This window comes from Caretta caretta, chromosome 1 (assembly GCF_965140235.1).
Source record: "Caretta caretta isolate rCarCar2 chromosome 1, rCarCar1.hap1, whole genome shotgun sequence".
Taxonomy (NCBI): Eukaryota; Metazoa; Chordata; order Testudines; family Cheloniidae; genus Caretta; species Caretta caretta.
In genome coordinates, this window is record NC_134206.1 from 56,744,166 (window position 1) to 56,758,858 (window position 14,693).

At 39.4% G+C, this 14,693-nt stretch overlaps 1 protein-coding gene across 6 annotated transcripts in view; it reads left to right on the forward strand.

Moving 5' to 3' along the window:
• INTS6 (integrator complex subunit 6) overlaps nt 1–14,693 on the forward strand; it is an 83,536-nt gene that overhangs the window by 57,958 nt on the left and 10,885 nt on the right. For 3 of the 6 annotated variants that reach the window (XM_075128322.1, XM_048849077.2, XM_075128329.1), the window contains 6 exons: nt 420–635; nt 748–874; nt 2,436–2,578; nt 3,329–3,563; nt 6,135–6,509; nt 13,604–13,697. In XM_075128322.1, coding sequence (XP_074984423.1) covers nt 420–635; nt 748–874; nt 2,436–2,578; nt 3,329–3,563; nt 6,135–6,509; nt 13,604–13,697 — 1,190 coding nt within the window. The other 3 variants (XM_075128325.1, XM_075128330.1, XM_075128328.1) reach the window with 3 other exon arrangements.

Here is a 14,693-nt window from a genome sequence, read left to right on the forward strand (position 1 = left end):
TACAGTTAAATGAGATAAGTTACTTTGAGAATTCTAAGACTTCAGCTGTTTTCACAGGGAAAAGTGGAATCCATGAGCACATGCAGAAATTGTGGCAGTTTTCCTATAATGGTAATCAAGGCATTTTTATGAAAATAAAAGCATTGCATGCATATTGGTGCGTAGATACTATGATAATGGGCACCCTAGAAATACCTAAAAGAGCTAGACACAAAAACTGTTTACCATATTCTAATGATTTAGAATTGTAATAGTACATTCAGCAAACCACCTTAAACACTCTTCCACATTATATTTTTTATAGTGTATTAGCACATTGCCAAATCTTCTAGGTGAGAATTAGGAATGAATTTAATATTCTGACTAATCATTTTAAGAGTATATTGTCAATTTTATTTATTTATTTATTTCAATTTAAGGCCAAAATAGAGTCCGATAGAGTCATTGGCTCTGTAGGCAAAAAGGTAGCGCAAGAGACTGGAATTAAGGTCAGAAGCAGATCACACAACCTGTCTATGGCACATAGGAACGATTTTCAACAACTGCTACAGGGGATTACTGGGGAAATTCCTCATAGACTTCTAGACCTCAATATGAAGGAGTATGCTGGGTTCCAAATAGCTTTGCTGAATAAGGTAAGCACCATTATGTGTAATGTTGTTATTTTCAATACACTTCCATTGAAGTATTAGATGTTATTTCATATGTAGTATTAATCAAAGCTTTATTATATTGCTGCAACTGTAGGAATTGAAACCTCAGACATTTAGAAATGCTTATGATATACCCCGAAGGAATCTTTTGGATCACTTAACAAGAATGAGGTCTAATCTTATGAAGATAACTCGCAAGTTTCTCAAAGGACAAGATGAAGGTTAGATTTCTTGGTTTATTGTTCGCATATCTTAATATATGCAGTAGTTAGTACTATTAGCATAATTTTGTATAGTGTTCTGAATGGAGTTGAGCCTTCTTCAATAGATGCTTAGCTAGGAGGTTTTCTTTCTGAAATGAACTTATTCTAAGATTGCAGCTGTTGCACATGAACCCCAGTGACTTTTCTTGGGCTTTTCCACCACACCTTTATTATAAGTTAGACATTTTCCAATGGCTCATAGAAGACAAATCTTGTCTTCTGTTTAATTTCTTCGACTGTCTTTGTCTTAAGAACAGTCTTGTTTTCATCAGCTTTTGATTCTTTTGTTTGTTTTTGTTTCACTTTTTTCCAGCTTTCTGGGTATATCAAAGGACAAATATCTTCTAGACAGTCCTGGACACTGAAGTCCTCTGTCCATATAATAGGTACATAATAGGCACTGGCAGAACAAGCTTTCCCCCTGCATCCTGCCAACTTGCCTCTCCCTTGACCTGAAAGGAGAGTAGTTGTCTCCATGCTAATTCAGTTTTTTTCTCTCTCTGGTGACTTTCAGCAGGCAATACAATAACCTGTGCTAGCCATAAATGACAGTAGTAGTAGTAAAAAGAAAAGGAGTACTTGTGGCACCTTAAAAACTAACAAATTTATTTGAGCATAAGCTTTTGTGAGCTACAGCTCAGGAAAGCTTATGCTCAAATAAATTAGTCTCTAAGGTGCCACAAGTCCTCCTTTTCTTTTTGCGAATACAGACTAACATGGCTGCTACTCTGAAAGTAGTAGTAGTAGGGCTCAAAAGTAGAAGTACTCTGCAGTTAAAGTGCTTCATTACACTGTGGCACCTGATGAGTAGAAGACAATAATGGAAAGAATGAAATAAGAATAGACAGAGAGAAAGGAAAAAGAACAAGAAAAAATAGGACTTCCAATAACATTTCTAGATTACGAATATTAGTCTGGTCTAAGTAGCGATAGAATGTCACTACCATTCAGTGTTTATTAAAAAAGTTGTGTCCAGTTCCTGGAGAGGTGTCCATATTACAACTGACATTAATTCTAGTGTAATCTGCTACCCAGCCTACCTCCTTGCTGAGCAAAGGATTGATGGGTGAATTTTGACATGTTGTGCGGTCAAGAAGACATTGAGGACCTGAATCACAAGGACCCTTAAGAAAATGCTGAATTTTGTTTTAAGTGTGTACAAGATTACAAGTATCTTGTACCTTGCTGACAATATTAGAAAGGACATTTCTCAAGTTGTTGGTGTTTTACTTCTAATTAATAAAATGTCTTCATGTTTTTGGCAGTTATGAAGGGGCTTTTGAGTAATCATAGTTCAGAGTAGCATGTAAAGTGGAATATTAGATAATAATTTCATACATCAGTGTAGTAGTAGCTTCAGTGCATTTTACAATTAATGTGTTCAGATTATCCTGATCAAAAAGATGGGATATGAAAATGTGGATGTGTGAAATACATCCAGAATTAAATTCTGACAACAGTGTCATACTGTTTCTATAGGCATAGTCTTTTGATAAAAAACTGTCTTCAATTCCAATAGATCAAGTTCACAGTGTGCCAATAGCACAAATGGGAAATTATCAGGAGTACCTAAAGCAGATACCATCTCCTCTTCGAGAGCTTGACCCTGATCAACCCCGAAGGCTACATACATTTGGTAATCCATTTAAATTGGACAAGAAGGTAATTTCTCTGTAGTACTCTTTTTGTGTAAAACTAGTGCTGTGGAATTTGTATGTGTTGCTAACTAGAGGCCATCCAAGTGCATAGGAAAAGAAGGCCACTATATTTCTTAAGAAATTTCTTCAACCTTTTTCAGACCACTTGTTTTCTCATGGAGGGACAGGCTTGATTAGAAATCACTTATGAAAGCTCTGCATTTTTTAGTATGAAATATTCATATGTTGTGAAATTTCCAACACCGTACCCTTTTTTCACTCCCCCACTCCCCCTTTTATTAAGCCCCTTCCTTAGCAAAAGCTTGCATTAACTTGATGGCTTCTCTAGTTTTCCACTAGCCCAAGGACATGGATTCTTAATCCCTCACAAATCCAGGCCTTTGACTTGACTTCAGTGAATTCCCAAGATAGTTGAATATTTAACTGACTAAAAATTACCTTGCATTTGACTCCAGTTTAGAGGTCATGTTTTACAGACAAATTTTATAACCATAGTCAGCTTTCTTACTTGGCATATTGTTTAGTGTGGTCTTCAATATATCATCCCTCTCAAAGTAAGTCATTTGCCCAGGTTTTTTTTAATTGGCATTTGAGAGGAGCCAAGACAAGGTGGTATATTTTCCTGATTGGATTGTCTTATATCTGGCAAAAGTCAGGAAATTGTTGGATATGCGATATATTTTTTGTTAAACTTGCTGTGCAAGATAACACAAATGTGAGTTTTTTTTTTAAAAAACAGATTTATTTGTTACAGGGAATGATGATAGATGAAGCAGATGAATTTGTATCAGGGCCTCAAAATAAGCACAAACGACCTGGAGAACCAAATATGCAAGGGATTCCTAAAAGACGTCGGTGTATGTCACCCCTTCTTAGAGGCCGGCCACAGACTCCTCCTGTCATGAACAATCATATTGGAGGAAAAGGACCACCTACACCTGTAATGCAAGCACAGCCAGATCTTGTTAAACCTATTCCTATTCTCAAAAGTAAGTGTAACTCTATTTCAGTTAATTTTTCCTGTTGCCTTCATTTGGTTCCTCTTCAGAAAATTCGCTTTACTGTTTATACAAAAAAATATTTTAGTTGGTCTACAACAAATACTCATCAAGAAAGTAAGCATGCTGTAGATTTCTCAAATGCGTGCATTTGAATATCCAGTTCCAAAATGTCAGTATGTAAATGTTCAGCCTTAATTATCCAATTACTTTGCTTATTTGGCACCTCATAGGTTTCAAACCTCTGCCATTCTTCTGTAATTTCAAAGCAATATAAAGGTTTCTGAAATTTGTTAACTATCTGCCATTGAAACACCACTTCCTAAAACTAAAACTACCTTGATGTGTACAAGGGAAAGTATTATACAATGTAGACAAAGGTACTTGTCCTATGCCTTTTAATTGTTTCACATATATACATTTTTAGGATTTAGTAATACATAAATTGATTGTGATTTTATAGTAAGTAAAATAAACGTCAGTGAAATTTATAGTAGTTACCCTCCCAGCAAATCTAAGAGGGGGAAGAATATGGGAGGGTTTCATATTTATAGACTTGCCATATTTGTTGATTGTTTACCTGCGCTCTTTATATTGAGGATTTATATTTTTCCTCCATAAATCACTCTTTTGAGCCCCTAATTATTTCTGTTGCTCTTTTCTTTCTCAGCATTTTTGTAATAAGAAAGTGGACGTATTAATTTAACATTTCAGGTTCATTTGCACCAGAGACAAGTAGAGGGGTCCTTACCTTCCTGTTCTGTGATAGATGAAGAGTTTAAAAAAGGAATTTGATATTTCAGCCATTACATTTAACTCCTTTGTTACAAATAGGCCTACTTTTTTCTAGCACTCTTTTCTTAGCAATATTGAAAAGCTTTTTACTTTCCCCTTAGCTTTTTTAACTAACATTTTAACTCATTTTCTTGTATGCCCCATATTTTTTCATATATTACTAATTTAATATTGTAGTTCGGTTTCCTTCTGTCATTTGACTTCCTGTATTAAGCAGATCCTTGTGAAATCAGTTGGTTAATCCTTATATTCAATTTCAGAGGAATTGTAGCTTGTTTTAATTATGGTGTCTTTAAGATTCCCTAGCTGCCTTGCACCATGGTACATTTAAAACCTTCCATCTTGTGGTGTTCACTGACTTTTTTAATTCCAAATTTTTATTTAGGTGATGGTTGCATTTTCTTATTTTTGGTTCATAATCTTTCCCCTTGTAACACAGGAATCTATTAATTAGATAAGACCACACTTAAAATTAGATACTGCTGTAAGGCATTCAAGTAGACATGCAAGAGTAATAGCCAGCACCTGATTTTAGCTGAATTTCAGCCTGGCCTCACTTCTTGCAGGTGTAATTTTGTGCTTGCAACTAAATGTTTTATTAAATCTTACTATTCAGATGGCAAAATATATGACTGATTTGCAGATTCAAGTTAGGTGTGCAGCGGATTAAGTAAGATTTCTTCCTATAAGTGTGGGCAGAAGAGTTCAGTTTTTGCAGGCACAAATTGTCCCTCTGAAAGAGAGGATGTCTGAAAAACTAGGGTCAGTCTTCTTTTGTGGTGTGACTTTTTTCCAGGAGGAAGTGTGTTGTACTTAACCTGGCCTGGAATAATTTTTGGACTTCTGGTAAAGGCATAAACAAATACATATTTTAAAGTTTTTCATATGGTAAAATACATTTTCAACCATTGTTGGTTGTTTGCTTTTCCACTTTGCTGATAAAATACAGAACATAGTGCATTTGAATTTGGCGGTTTGCAGTAATTTTCTCACTTCTCGGAGGTCGGACAATATTACAAATAAGCATGTAGTTCACAATCCTGTGGGAATTGACACCAGGGCAAATTACAATTGAATCACTGTATATAGTCAGAAGTACTGGGATATACCTTCTTATAACAAAATTTAGGAACCTTCTCAGTACAAAGAGTTTGTTTCCCCTCTTCTCTTTTAATACAGTGAATAAAGTAAAAGCAAGGCCAGTATATCCCTTTAAGTGGGTCTCACTGATATCTGATTACATTAGTGAGTACAATCTTTGATCTGACTCACTCCAAAATATTGCAACACACAAGCTTATCTGGTGAGCTTCGTTCCAGTGAAGAGTGAACTTTATTCCTTAATGTGGGCCTGTGTGTTGCACAGGGCCCTTGAGCCAGCCCTTCTGCACTGAGGTGAATTCTACCCATTAATCTTAATGGGACCAGGTAAGTAATTCCTCACAGAAACATCTTTTATCTTCTGTTCATTTGACTTCTTGCTTTGTTGCTAGTCTGTGTAACTCTTCCCGTTTCCTTATAAAGAATGCTTCCCTGTATTGCTAGACCACTACTCCTCAATGGACATTCCAGGGTGTTCTCTGCCACCAGCAACATCATCTTGGGACTCCCCCGGTGTTGCAGAAGTATCTCTTACCTTCCTCTAAACCTACCTGCTGCAACATGACTGCACAAGACTAGATTACCCCGATATCTATCAATACATGATTTTGATGTTTTTTAATGCATGAGTGCCAGCTTGTCCCTCTTCATAGTCTTTATTTTTCAGCTTCAGAAACCAATAACGAGATTGCAGCGGATGATGTGATTGAGAATCATGTTGCAGATCCACTTTCATCAGATGTTTTTCCAAATGCTATGGATTCTGAATTTTCAGTGTCCTCTTCTCCATTCAATTCATTGGACGGACCAACAACTCATTCAGAGCATTTAGGCCATGAACATTTAGGAACTAATAACCTTAGCATTGATGAATTTATGAAAAATCATGAAGAGTCAGGTGGTAAAGAGCGAAGTACTCAAGAAAACTTGCCAGCATCTTCGCCCAACAAAGGGAAAAAAGTGATACATTCCAGAAGTGCGAGAGAGGTTAATATAGAACTAAAAGCACAAATTATGAAGGAGATTAGAAAGCCAGGAAGAAGTAAGTATAAGAACCCCAAACCACTATCTTTGTATCCAGATGATTGGAGAGACAACTAGACTCAGTTGAAATATTTAGACTAGAACATTGTATTTTGTAAGCTACTGAGTCATGCAAGAATTATAATAGAGAGAGATCTGTGATTACTAGCAGAAGTAAAAATAAGAGAAGAGAAACCTAATGTGTAGTAGAGAGAAAATCCTTTTAATTCAAAGTTTATAAGGCCTCTTTAGAAAGTTTGAAAATGTTTTCTTTCATACTTTCCTGAGTGGGTGGGTGGAATAGGACTAAATCTATCTGTGTTTATATTCAGATTTTGTACTTACCTACTTTGACAGTAGCCTAGATTTAGTACAATTGATTTTTACATTAAAGTTAACAACTTTTAATTTTTCTTTGAGTGATGGTCCCTATGTATATTCCACATGTGGGATAAGCATGTGCACCATGAGCTTGAGTCTGGAATATTTTTTTTTACAAGCAGTGTCCATTGGCCTGTACATGTGCCATAGCTCTCCTCGTGCACTGAAGCGAGGGCATAAAAGGTGGTGTGGGCTGACACCTTTCCAGTTCCTTCTTACTGTTGCAAGGTCTGAGTCAGAATCTTTGGTGTCCTCAGCTCCTTTTTTTTTTTTTTTTTTTTTACTGTGTCATTGCTGTAAGCTATTGTGTATAGTTAGTTTTAGTAGTCTACATAGTATAGTTAGTGTTTTTTTCCATTGTCTTCCCCACCTGGTAACTTTTTCCCCTTGAGAATGTCCATGGTTCCAGGGTTCAAAAACTGTTTCCTGCCCTCATTCATTTTTGGTGAGCAACTAACAACAACGTTGCCTCTGCTGCCTGTGTGAGGCTCATATTTCTGCCAAGGAAGGGTATAAAGATATGGATCTGATGGTTCAAACATCGGGACTGATGGTGAAGGCTCGGGATGAACAGCCAGTTGATCCATCCTACTGTGAAGAGTGTGGGATCCCTACCCTAGACACCCAGGATTGGTGTAGGAGTCCTATTTTTCCATCACCTGGACACTCACAACTGGCCCTGTTGGAATATTTGGAAGGGGAGACTGAGGAAGATCATATGGTTCTGGGAGCAATCTTGTTGTCTTCACCAGATGAGGCGGTTACTCTATTTTCTGTGTCTCTGCCAGATGACTTGAAATAATATCACGAGCTCATGCCCAGGGTGGCTGCAGAGCTATAGATTCAGCTTGAGGAAGTCCTGGAACCGCAGCATATTTTTTAAAACATTCTGCAGCCTTCCTGTCCCAGTTGAGTGGCCCTCCTCATAAATGAGGCCATCATGGACACAGCACAGATAGTTGGCACACTCCTGCTTCTTGTGCTCCCACCTGTAACCGCTCTGAGAAGCACTACTTTGTTCCATCCATGGTGGGAGCTTTTGTCCTCTCACCCACTGCTAAACTCTTTGGTGGTTTAGGCAGCTACAAAGCAGCCCAAGCAACAGCACCCAAAGGCTACTCCCTCTGAAAAAGGACCCAGGTGACTCAGCCTTCTAGGGAGAAAGGTCTTCTCTTCCACCTCCCTCCAGTTCAGGATCTCCGGTGATCAGGCCCGCTTGTCCAAATATGATTTTTACTAATTATAATTTTTTGGAATTTAAGGACAAGCTCCCTAAAGGGGGCCTAATTCTAGGTCTTAGTGAATGGGGGCAGATTGGTGGCCAAAGCTTTCTTCCAAGCTGCGATGGGTGCAGCAAATATTGCATCTAGGGGAATGGCTTACAGATGTGTTATGAGGAGAGACTTGTGGTTACAATCCTCTGGTTTCCCTAGAGAGGTGAAGAGTACCATCGAAGATCTCCCCTTCAGTACTATCCACCTATTCCACGAGAGGGTAGATGAGTGTCTCCACTCCCTCAAAGACTCAAGGATAACGCTTCACTTGCTGAACATTTATGCTCCAGTCCCTAAGAGAAAACACTATAGACTTATGTATAGGGCAAGGCTGCCTCCTCAGTTGTTTTACACCAACATCCACAGGAGCCACCACACAAGAGACTGAAAGTTTATATACCCAGGAGCCCAGCCTCTGCAGCATCCACCACCATGTTATGCTCTAATCTCCTAGTGAAGAGTTTCTTTTGACAGGACCCATGTGCCTTTATTGATGCTGCTTCACTCCCCTCCTCTGATATTCAAAGGCTGCCTTACCCAATTTGCCAAAAATCTGGAGGGTCCTGACTACAGACAGATGGGTGTTAGATTATTCAGGGTGGTTATCTGATTGAGCTGCTGTTACCTCCTACCCACAGACCGCCTTCCCAGGTCAGTTTTCAAGGACCACTCTCACAAGGAGATTCTGTGACAAGAGGTGAACTTCCTTGCCCTCAGGGGAGTAATAAATAGGGTTCCACCTCAACTTCAAAGGAAGGGATTCTAGTCCCCTTACTACTTTATTCCCCAGCAAGGTTGGGGGATGGAGGTCAGTTCTAAATCTGAGACGGCTGAACAGGTTCATTCAAAAACTAAAATTCCACATGATATCCTTGGCATCAGTAATTCCCTTGTTAGAGGACACATGGTTCATGGCTTTCGACCTGAGACACATATTTGCACGTAGACATCCACCCGCTCACAGGAGATTCCTCTTTGGTCAAAAACATTACGAATTCAGAGTCTTCCCCTTTGGTCTAGCTGCAGCACCTAACATCTTTACAAATGTTTTTTTCAGAGTGGTAACGTGGATGAGACGAGAGAAATTTACAGTAATCCTTTATGTTGACAACTGACTTCTGACAGACAGTTCCTATGAGGAAGTCCAGTGGTTCTGTTCAGTCTACTTCCTTCCCTGGGTGTCTGCGTCAATCACAAAAAATCTGTCGATCCCCGCAAGGTTCATCAATTTTATAGTGGAGAGATTGGACTTGATCACAAGAAGAGCATATCTACCTCAAGAGGTTTCATGCCATGAGCACTTCCATATATAAGGCCAATCATAGGGCCACTGGACAGTTGAGGTGCTAAAGGAGCACTCAGGGAAGACAAGACCATTGAAAAGAACCTAAATGAGTACTTTGTATTGGTTTTCACCGCAGAGACTGTGAGGGAAATGTCCACACCTGAGCCATTCTTTTTAGATGACAAATCTTAGGAAATGTCCCAGATTGAGGTGTCAATAGAGGTGGTTTTGGAACAAATTGATAAATTAAAAACAGTAATAAGTCACCAGGACCAGATGATATTCACCCAAGAGTTCTAATGGAACTCAAATATGAAATTTCAGACCTATTAACTGAGTATGTAACCTATCACTTAAATCAGCTTCTGTATCAAATGATTGGAGGCTAGCTAATATGATGCCAATTTTTAACAAAGGCTACAGAGGCATCCTGGCAATTACAGGCTGGTAAGCCTAACTTCCAGAACCAGGAAAATTGGTTGAAACTATAGTAAAGAACAGTATTATCAGACACATAGAAGAGCACCATTTGTTGGGGAAGCGTCAACACAGATTCTGTAAAGGGAAATCATACCTCACCAATCTATTTGAATTCATCAACAAACGTGTGGACTAGTGTGATCCAGTGGATATAGTGTACTTGGGCTTTTAGAAAGCCTTTTAAAGGCTCTTAAACAAAGTTAGCAGTCCTAAGATGAGAGGGAAAGTCCTCTCATGGATCAATAATTAGTTCAAAGACAGGAAACAAAGCATAGGAATAAATGGTTAGTTTTCAAAATGGATAGTGGTGTAAATAGCGGTGTTGCCCAAGGATCTGTATTGGGACCAGTGCTGTTCAGCATATTCATAAATGATTTGGAAAAAGGGATAAACAATGAGGTAGCAAAATTTGCAAACAATACAAAATTACTCAAGATAGTTGAGTCCAAGGCAGACTGTGACAAGTTAAGGGATGACTGGGTAATGCAAGTGACATTCAGTGTTGATAAATGCAAAGTAATGCACATTGGAAAACATAATTCCAACTATATATACAAAATGATGGGATCTAAATGGACTTTTATGACTCAAAAAAGAGATGTTGGAGTCATTGTGGATAGTTCTCTGAAAATATCTGCTTAATGTGCAGCAGCAGTCAAAAAAGCTAACCATGTTAGAATTATTAGGAAAGGGATAGATAATAAGATAGTAAATAGCATACTACTACTATATAACTCCATGGTATGCCACACCTTGACTACTGTTGCCCCATCTCAGAAAAGATGTATTAGAAATTGAAAAGGTACAGAGAAGGGCAACAAAAATGATTAAGGGTATGGATCAGCTTCTGTATGAGCAGAGATTTAAAAGATTGGGACTATTCAGCTAGGAAAAGAGGATGTGGGGGGATATGAGGTTTTTTATAGAGGTCTATAAAATCATGAATTGTGTGGAGAAAGTGTTATTTATCCCTTCACATAACAAAAGAAATAAATGTCTCCCAATGAAATTAATAGGCAGCAGGAACAAAAGGAAGTACTTCTTCACACAGCACTCGGTCAACCTGTGAGACTTGTTGCCAGGGGATGTTGTGAGGGCTGTAACTATAACAGGGTTCAGAAAAGAATTAGATGAGTTCATGGAGGATAGGTTCATTAATGGCTATTAGCCAAGATAGGTAGAGATGCAATCCTATGTTCTGGGTATCCATAAGCTTCTTACTGTTAGGTGCTGGGACTGGACAATGGGATGGATCGCTTGATAATTGCTCTGTTCTGTTCATTCCCTCTGAAGCATCTGGCATCGGCCACTGTCGAAAGACAGGATAGTGGGCTGGATGGACCATTGATCTGACTCAGTATGGCTGTTCTTAGGTTCCCTATCAGACCCAGGACATTCATCAGAACTTGCCTTTCCCCACTCTGCCACGTGGCCTCATGCGCACACTTGATGCTGTTCGCCAGGCTTCTGCTTCACTGCCTACAGGCCTGGCTTCTCTCTGTGTACTCAGCAGAGAAAGGCAACATAAATTTAATGTGACAGTTTTGGCCAAAGTTTTAGACTCTCTCATCTGGTGAACAACACCAGAGAACATTCGTGTGGGGATTCCTTTCCTCAATCTGACTCCCAAGGCAACCATCATGAAGGAAGCTTCCCTCTTGAGTTGGGGTGCTCACATGGGCCATTATATGGCACAAGACACAGACCCTACAAAAGTCCAGAATGCATATAAATTTACTAGAACGCTAGGTGGTCCATCAAATCTGTGATGCCTTCCCCTCACTCATCCAATCCAGACGTGCAAACAATGTCAGACAACATGACAACAGTATTTTACATAAACAAGCAGGGAGGAAGCGAGATTTGTCTGTCTCTGTTCATAGAGAGGCAGTTGCCCTCTGTAACTGATGCATCGATCATAGCATAACCTTAGCAGCAGCATATTTACCAGGCGTGCAAAACTCAATAACAGACTGCCTGAATAGACATTTTTCCACAAATCACAAATGGGAGATTCACAGCTTTGTTCTTGATAATAACTTTGCCCAGTGGGGAACACTGGCCTGGGATCTTTTTGCCTCACGGGAGAACAGGAAACTTCCTTGGTACTGCTCCAGACCAGCCCTGGGTAAAGACTTAATGGGAGATGCCCTATTGGTGTCATGGAAGGGTCATTGGGTATGCCTTCTGTCCCATCTCACTGATATCACAGGTTCTTTGGAATAGTCACTTATCCTGTCACAGCTAGATTTCTAAAGGAGATTCTCGGATCCTTTCCACCATTGGTGAAGTTCATATCTTAATGGACTCAGTTTTGTTTTATCGTCACTCACTAACTTCTCCCCCCCCCCCCCCGAGCTTCTAGCCACATGTGCTGCGGCCCATCCGTCCATGAAGGTGGCCTTTCTATAGCCATAACGTCAGCCAGAAGAGTCTGTGAACTGGGAGCACTTGTGGCAGACCCACCACATACTTCCTTGTTTAAAGAAAAGGACTCGTTACGACGCCACTCTAGATTTGTTCCTAAAGTAGTTTCCAAGTTTTACATGAGCCAGGAAATCCACTTACCAGTATTTTTTCCAAAATTGCATGCCTCAGATGAAGAGAGACAGCTGCATTCTCTAGATGTCTGAAGGGCTTTGGGCTTTTATCTTCAAAGAAAAAAGGATGTTGGAAAAACACACCTAAATTATTTGTTTCCATAGCAGAGCGATCAAGTGATCTAGCTATATTGGTGCAGAGACTTTCAAATTGGATCTTGGGTTGTTTGTATTACCCTTTGTTACCAACTAACTCGTATCCCCCTTTGGAGGGGGTGTGAGTGCTCATTCTGCTAGCAGGGGTGCTGGAACAATTTGTATAGTGTGGGTACTGAGAGCCATTGAACCAAACTGTAAACCTGGTGTATGATGGAAACCACTTCAAGCTGGGGGTGCAGCAGCACCCCTAGTTCCAGCATCGGTGTCCACTAGAGGGCAAACTACTTCTGCTGCATCTCTGAGAGACATGTCTCTCCTAGAGATATCTAGGGCAGCTATGTGGAGCTCTTTGCATACCTTAATGAGATATTATGTTCTGGTCAAGTTGTCAACTGCAGTTACAGCTGTGAGGACAGTAGTACTACAGTCAGCTACCACTGTCGCATCCTCTCCCCAACCCCCATCTGACTACTGCTTGTTAATCACCCACGTGTGGAATACACATAGGGACTATCACTCAAAGAAGAAATAGAGGTTACTTACCTGTAACGGCAGTTCTTCAAGATGTGTGGTCCTGGTCTGTATTCACTACCCGTCCTCAGTCCCCTCTGCAGTGGATTGTTTGAACTGTGGTAAGAATAGGAAACTGGAGAGGTGTCTGCCTGCACCACTTTTTATGCTCTCTGTTCAGAGCAGGAGGAGAGCTATGGCACATGTGCAGGCCAATGGATGCTGCTCGCAAAAAAAATTCCGGACTCAGGCACATGTGTATCCTACATGTGGAATGCAGATAGGGACAACACATTTCGAAGAATCTTCAGTTACAGGTAGGTAACCTATATGTTTACTTGCCTACTTAATACAAATACAGTACCATTACTCAAGCTGTACAAAAGCTGAATGAAGCTTGCAATTATGCTCATAAAGCAGGGTGTTGCAACAGATATATCTGTGTAGGTTTCATCTAATGAACTTTTTTGCTTTATTTTTTAAGAATATGAAAGAATCTTCTTTTTACTGAAGCATGTTCAAGGCAGTTTACAAACACGACTAATATTTTTACAGAATGTTATTAAAGAAGCCTCAAGGTATGTAGCTAACTAAAAATCTTGTAAAATTATGCTAATGTACTGTTTGTAGTCAGAGGTATGTCCATAACTACTATATATGTCTGCTTGAGACCCACACATTTGTAACTATCATTCACATTTTGATTAACTTATCCTAGAAATTAACTACACAAATGCTTCAAATTACAGGCAAAGGCCCTGGGAGGAAATCTCTTCTGTTCTAGTTCATCATGATCTATGTAGTTCTTGCTCTTTTTTCCCCCAAGCCTGTATATTTGTACAAACTCAGCTCTTTGCTGCTGCTTTTCAATTTAATATCTTGGAAGTGATGACTAAAGGTGTTAAAAGCAGGAAATTGATAAATCCACACAAATCTAGCAAGCTGGGGTGTTAATGTCCAGTATACTAGCTTGCTGCATGCTAACTGGCCATGTGAACCCTGCTACTTGCACACTAAGACTTCTGTAGTGTGCTCTGACCTACTGCTGTTTGAAAAAGTTCCATAGTATACAGTATCCATGTCCACACAGCCAGTTACTGTGTGGCAACCTGGTGCATGGTAGATTTATACCCTAACTTGCTGAGCAGTAAGTCTCTGTAGATAAACCCTACATGGATAAGAATGGTGTAAAATGGGAGAGAATTAGCCCTATTCCACAATGTGGAGCAATGCACTGCTGAAGGACGAATTTGAGTGTGCTTCCCATTTCGAAGAGCTGTGTATTGTAACCAGAACCAGTGGTTCTCAACCAGAGGGGTACATCAGTTCATCTAGATATTTGCCTAGTTTTACAACAGGCTACATAAGAAGCACTAGCAAAGTCAGTACAAACTAAAATGTCATACAGACAATGACTTCTTTACGCTGTTCTATATACTATACACTGAAAGGTAAGTATAATATTTATATTCCAATTGATTTATTTTATAATTATATGGTAAAAGTGAGAAGCAGCAATTTTTCAATAACAGTGTGCTGCGACACTTTTGTATTTTTGTCTGATTGTGTAAGCA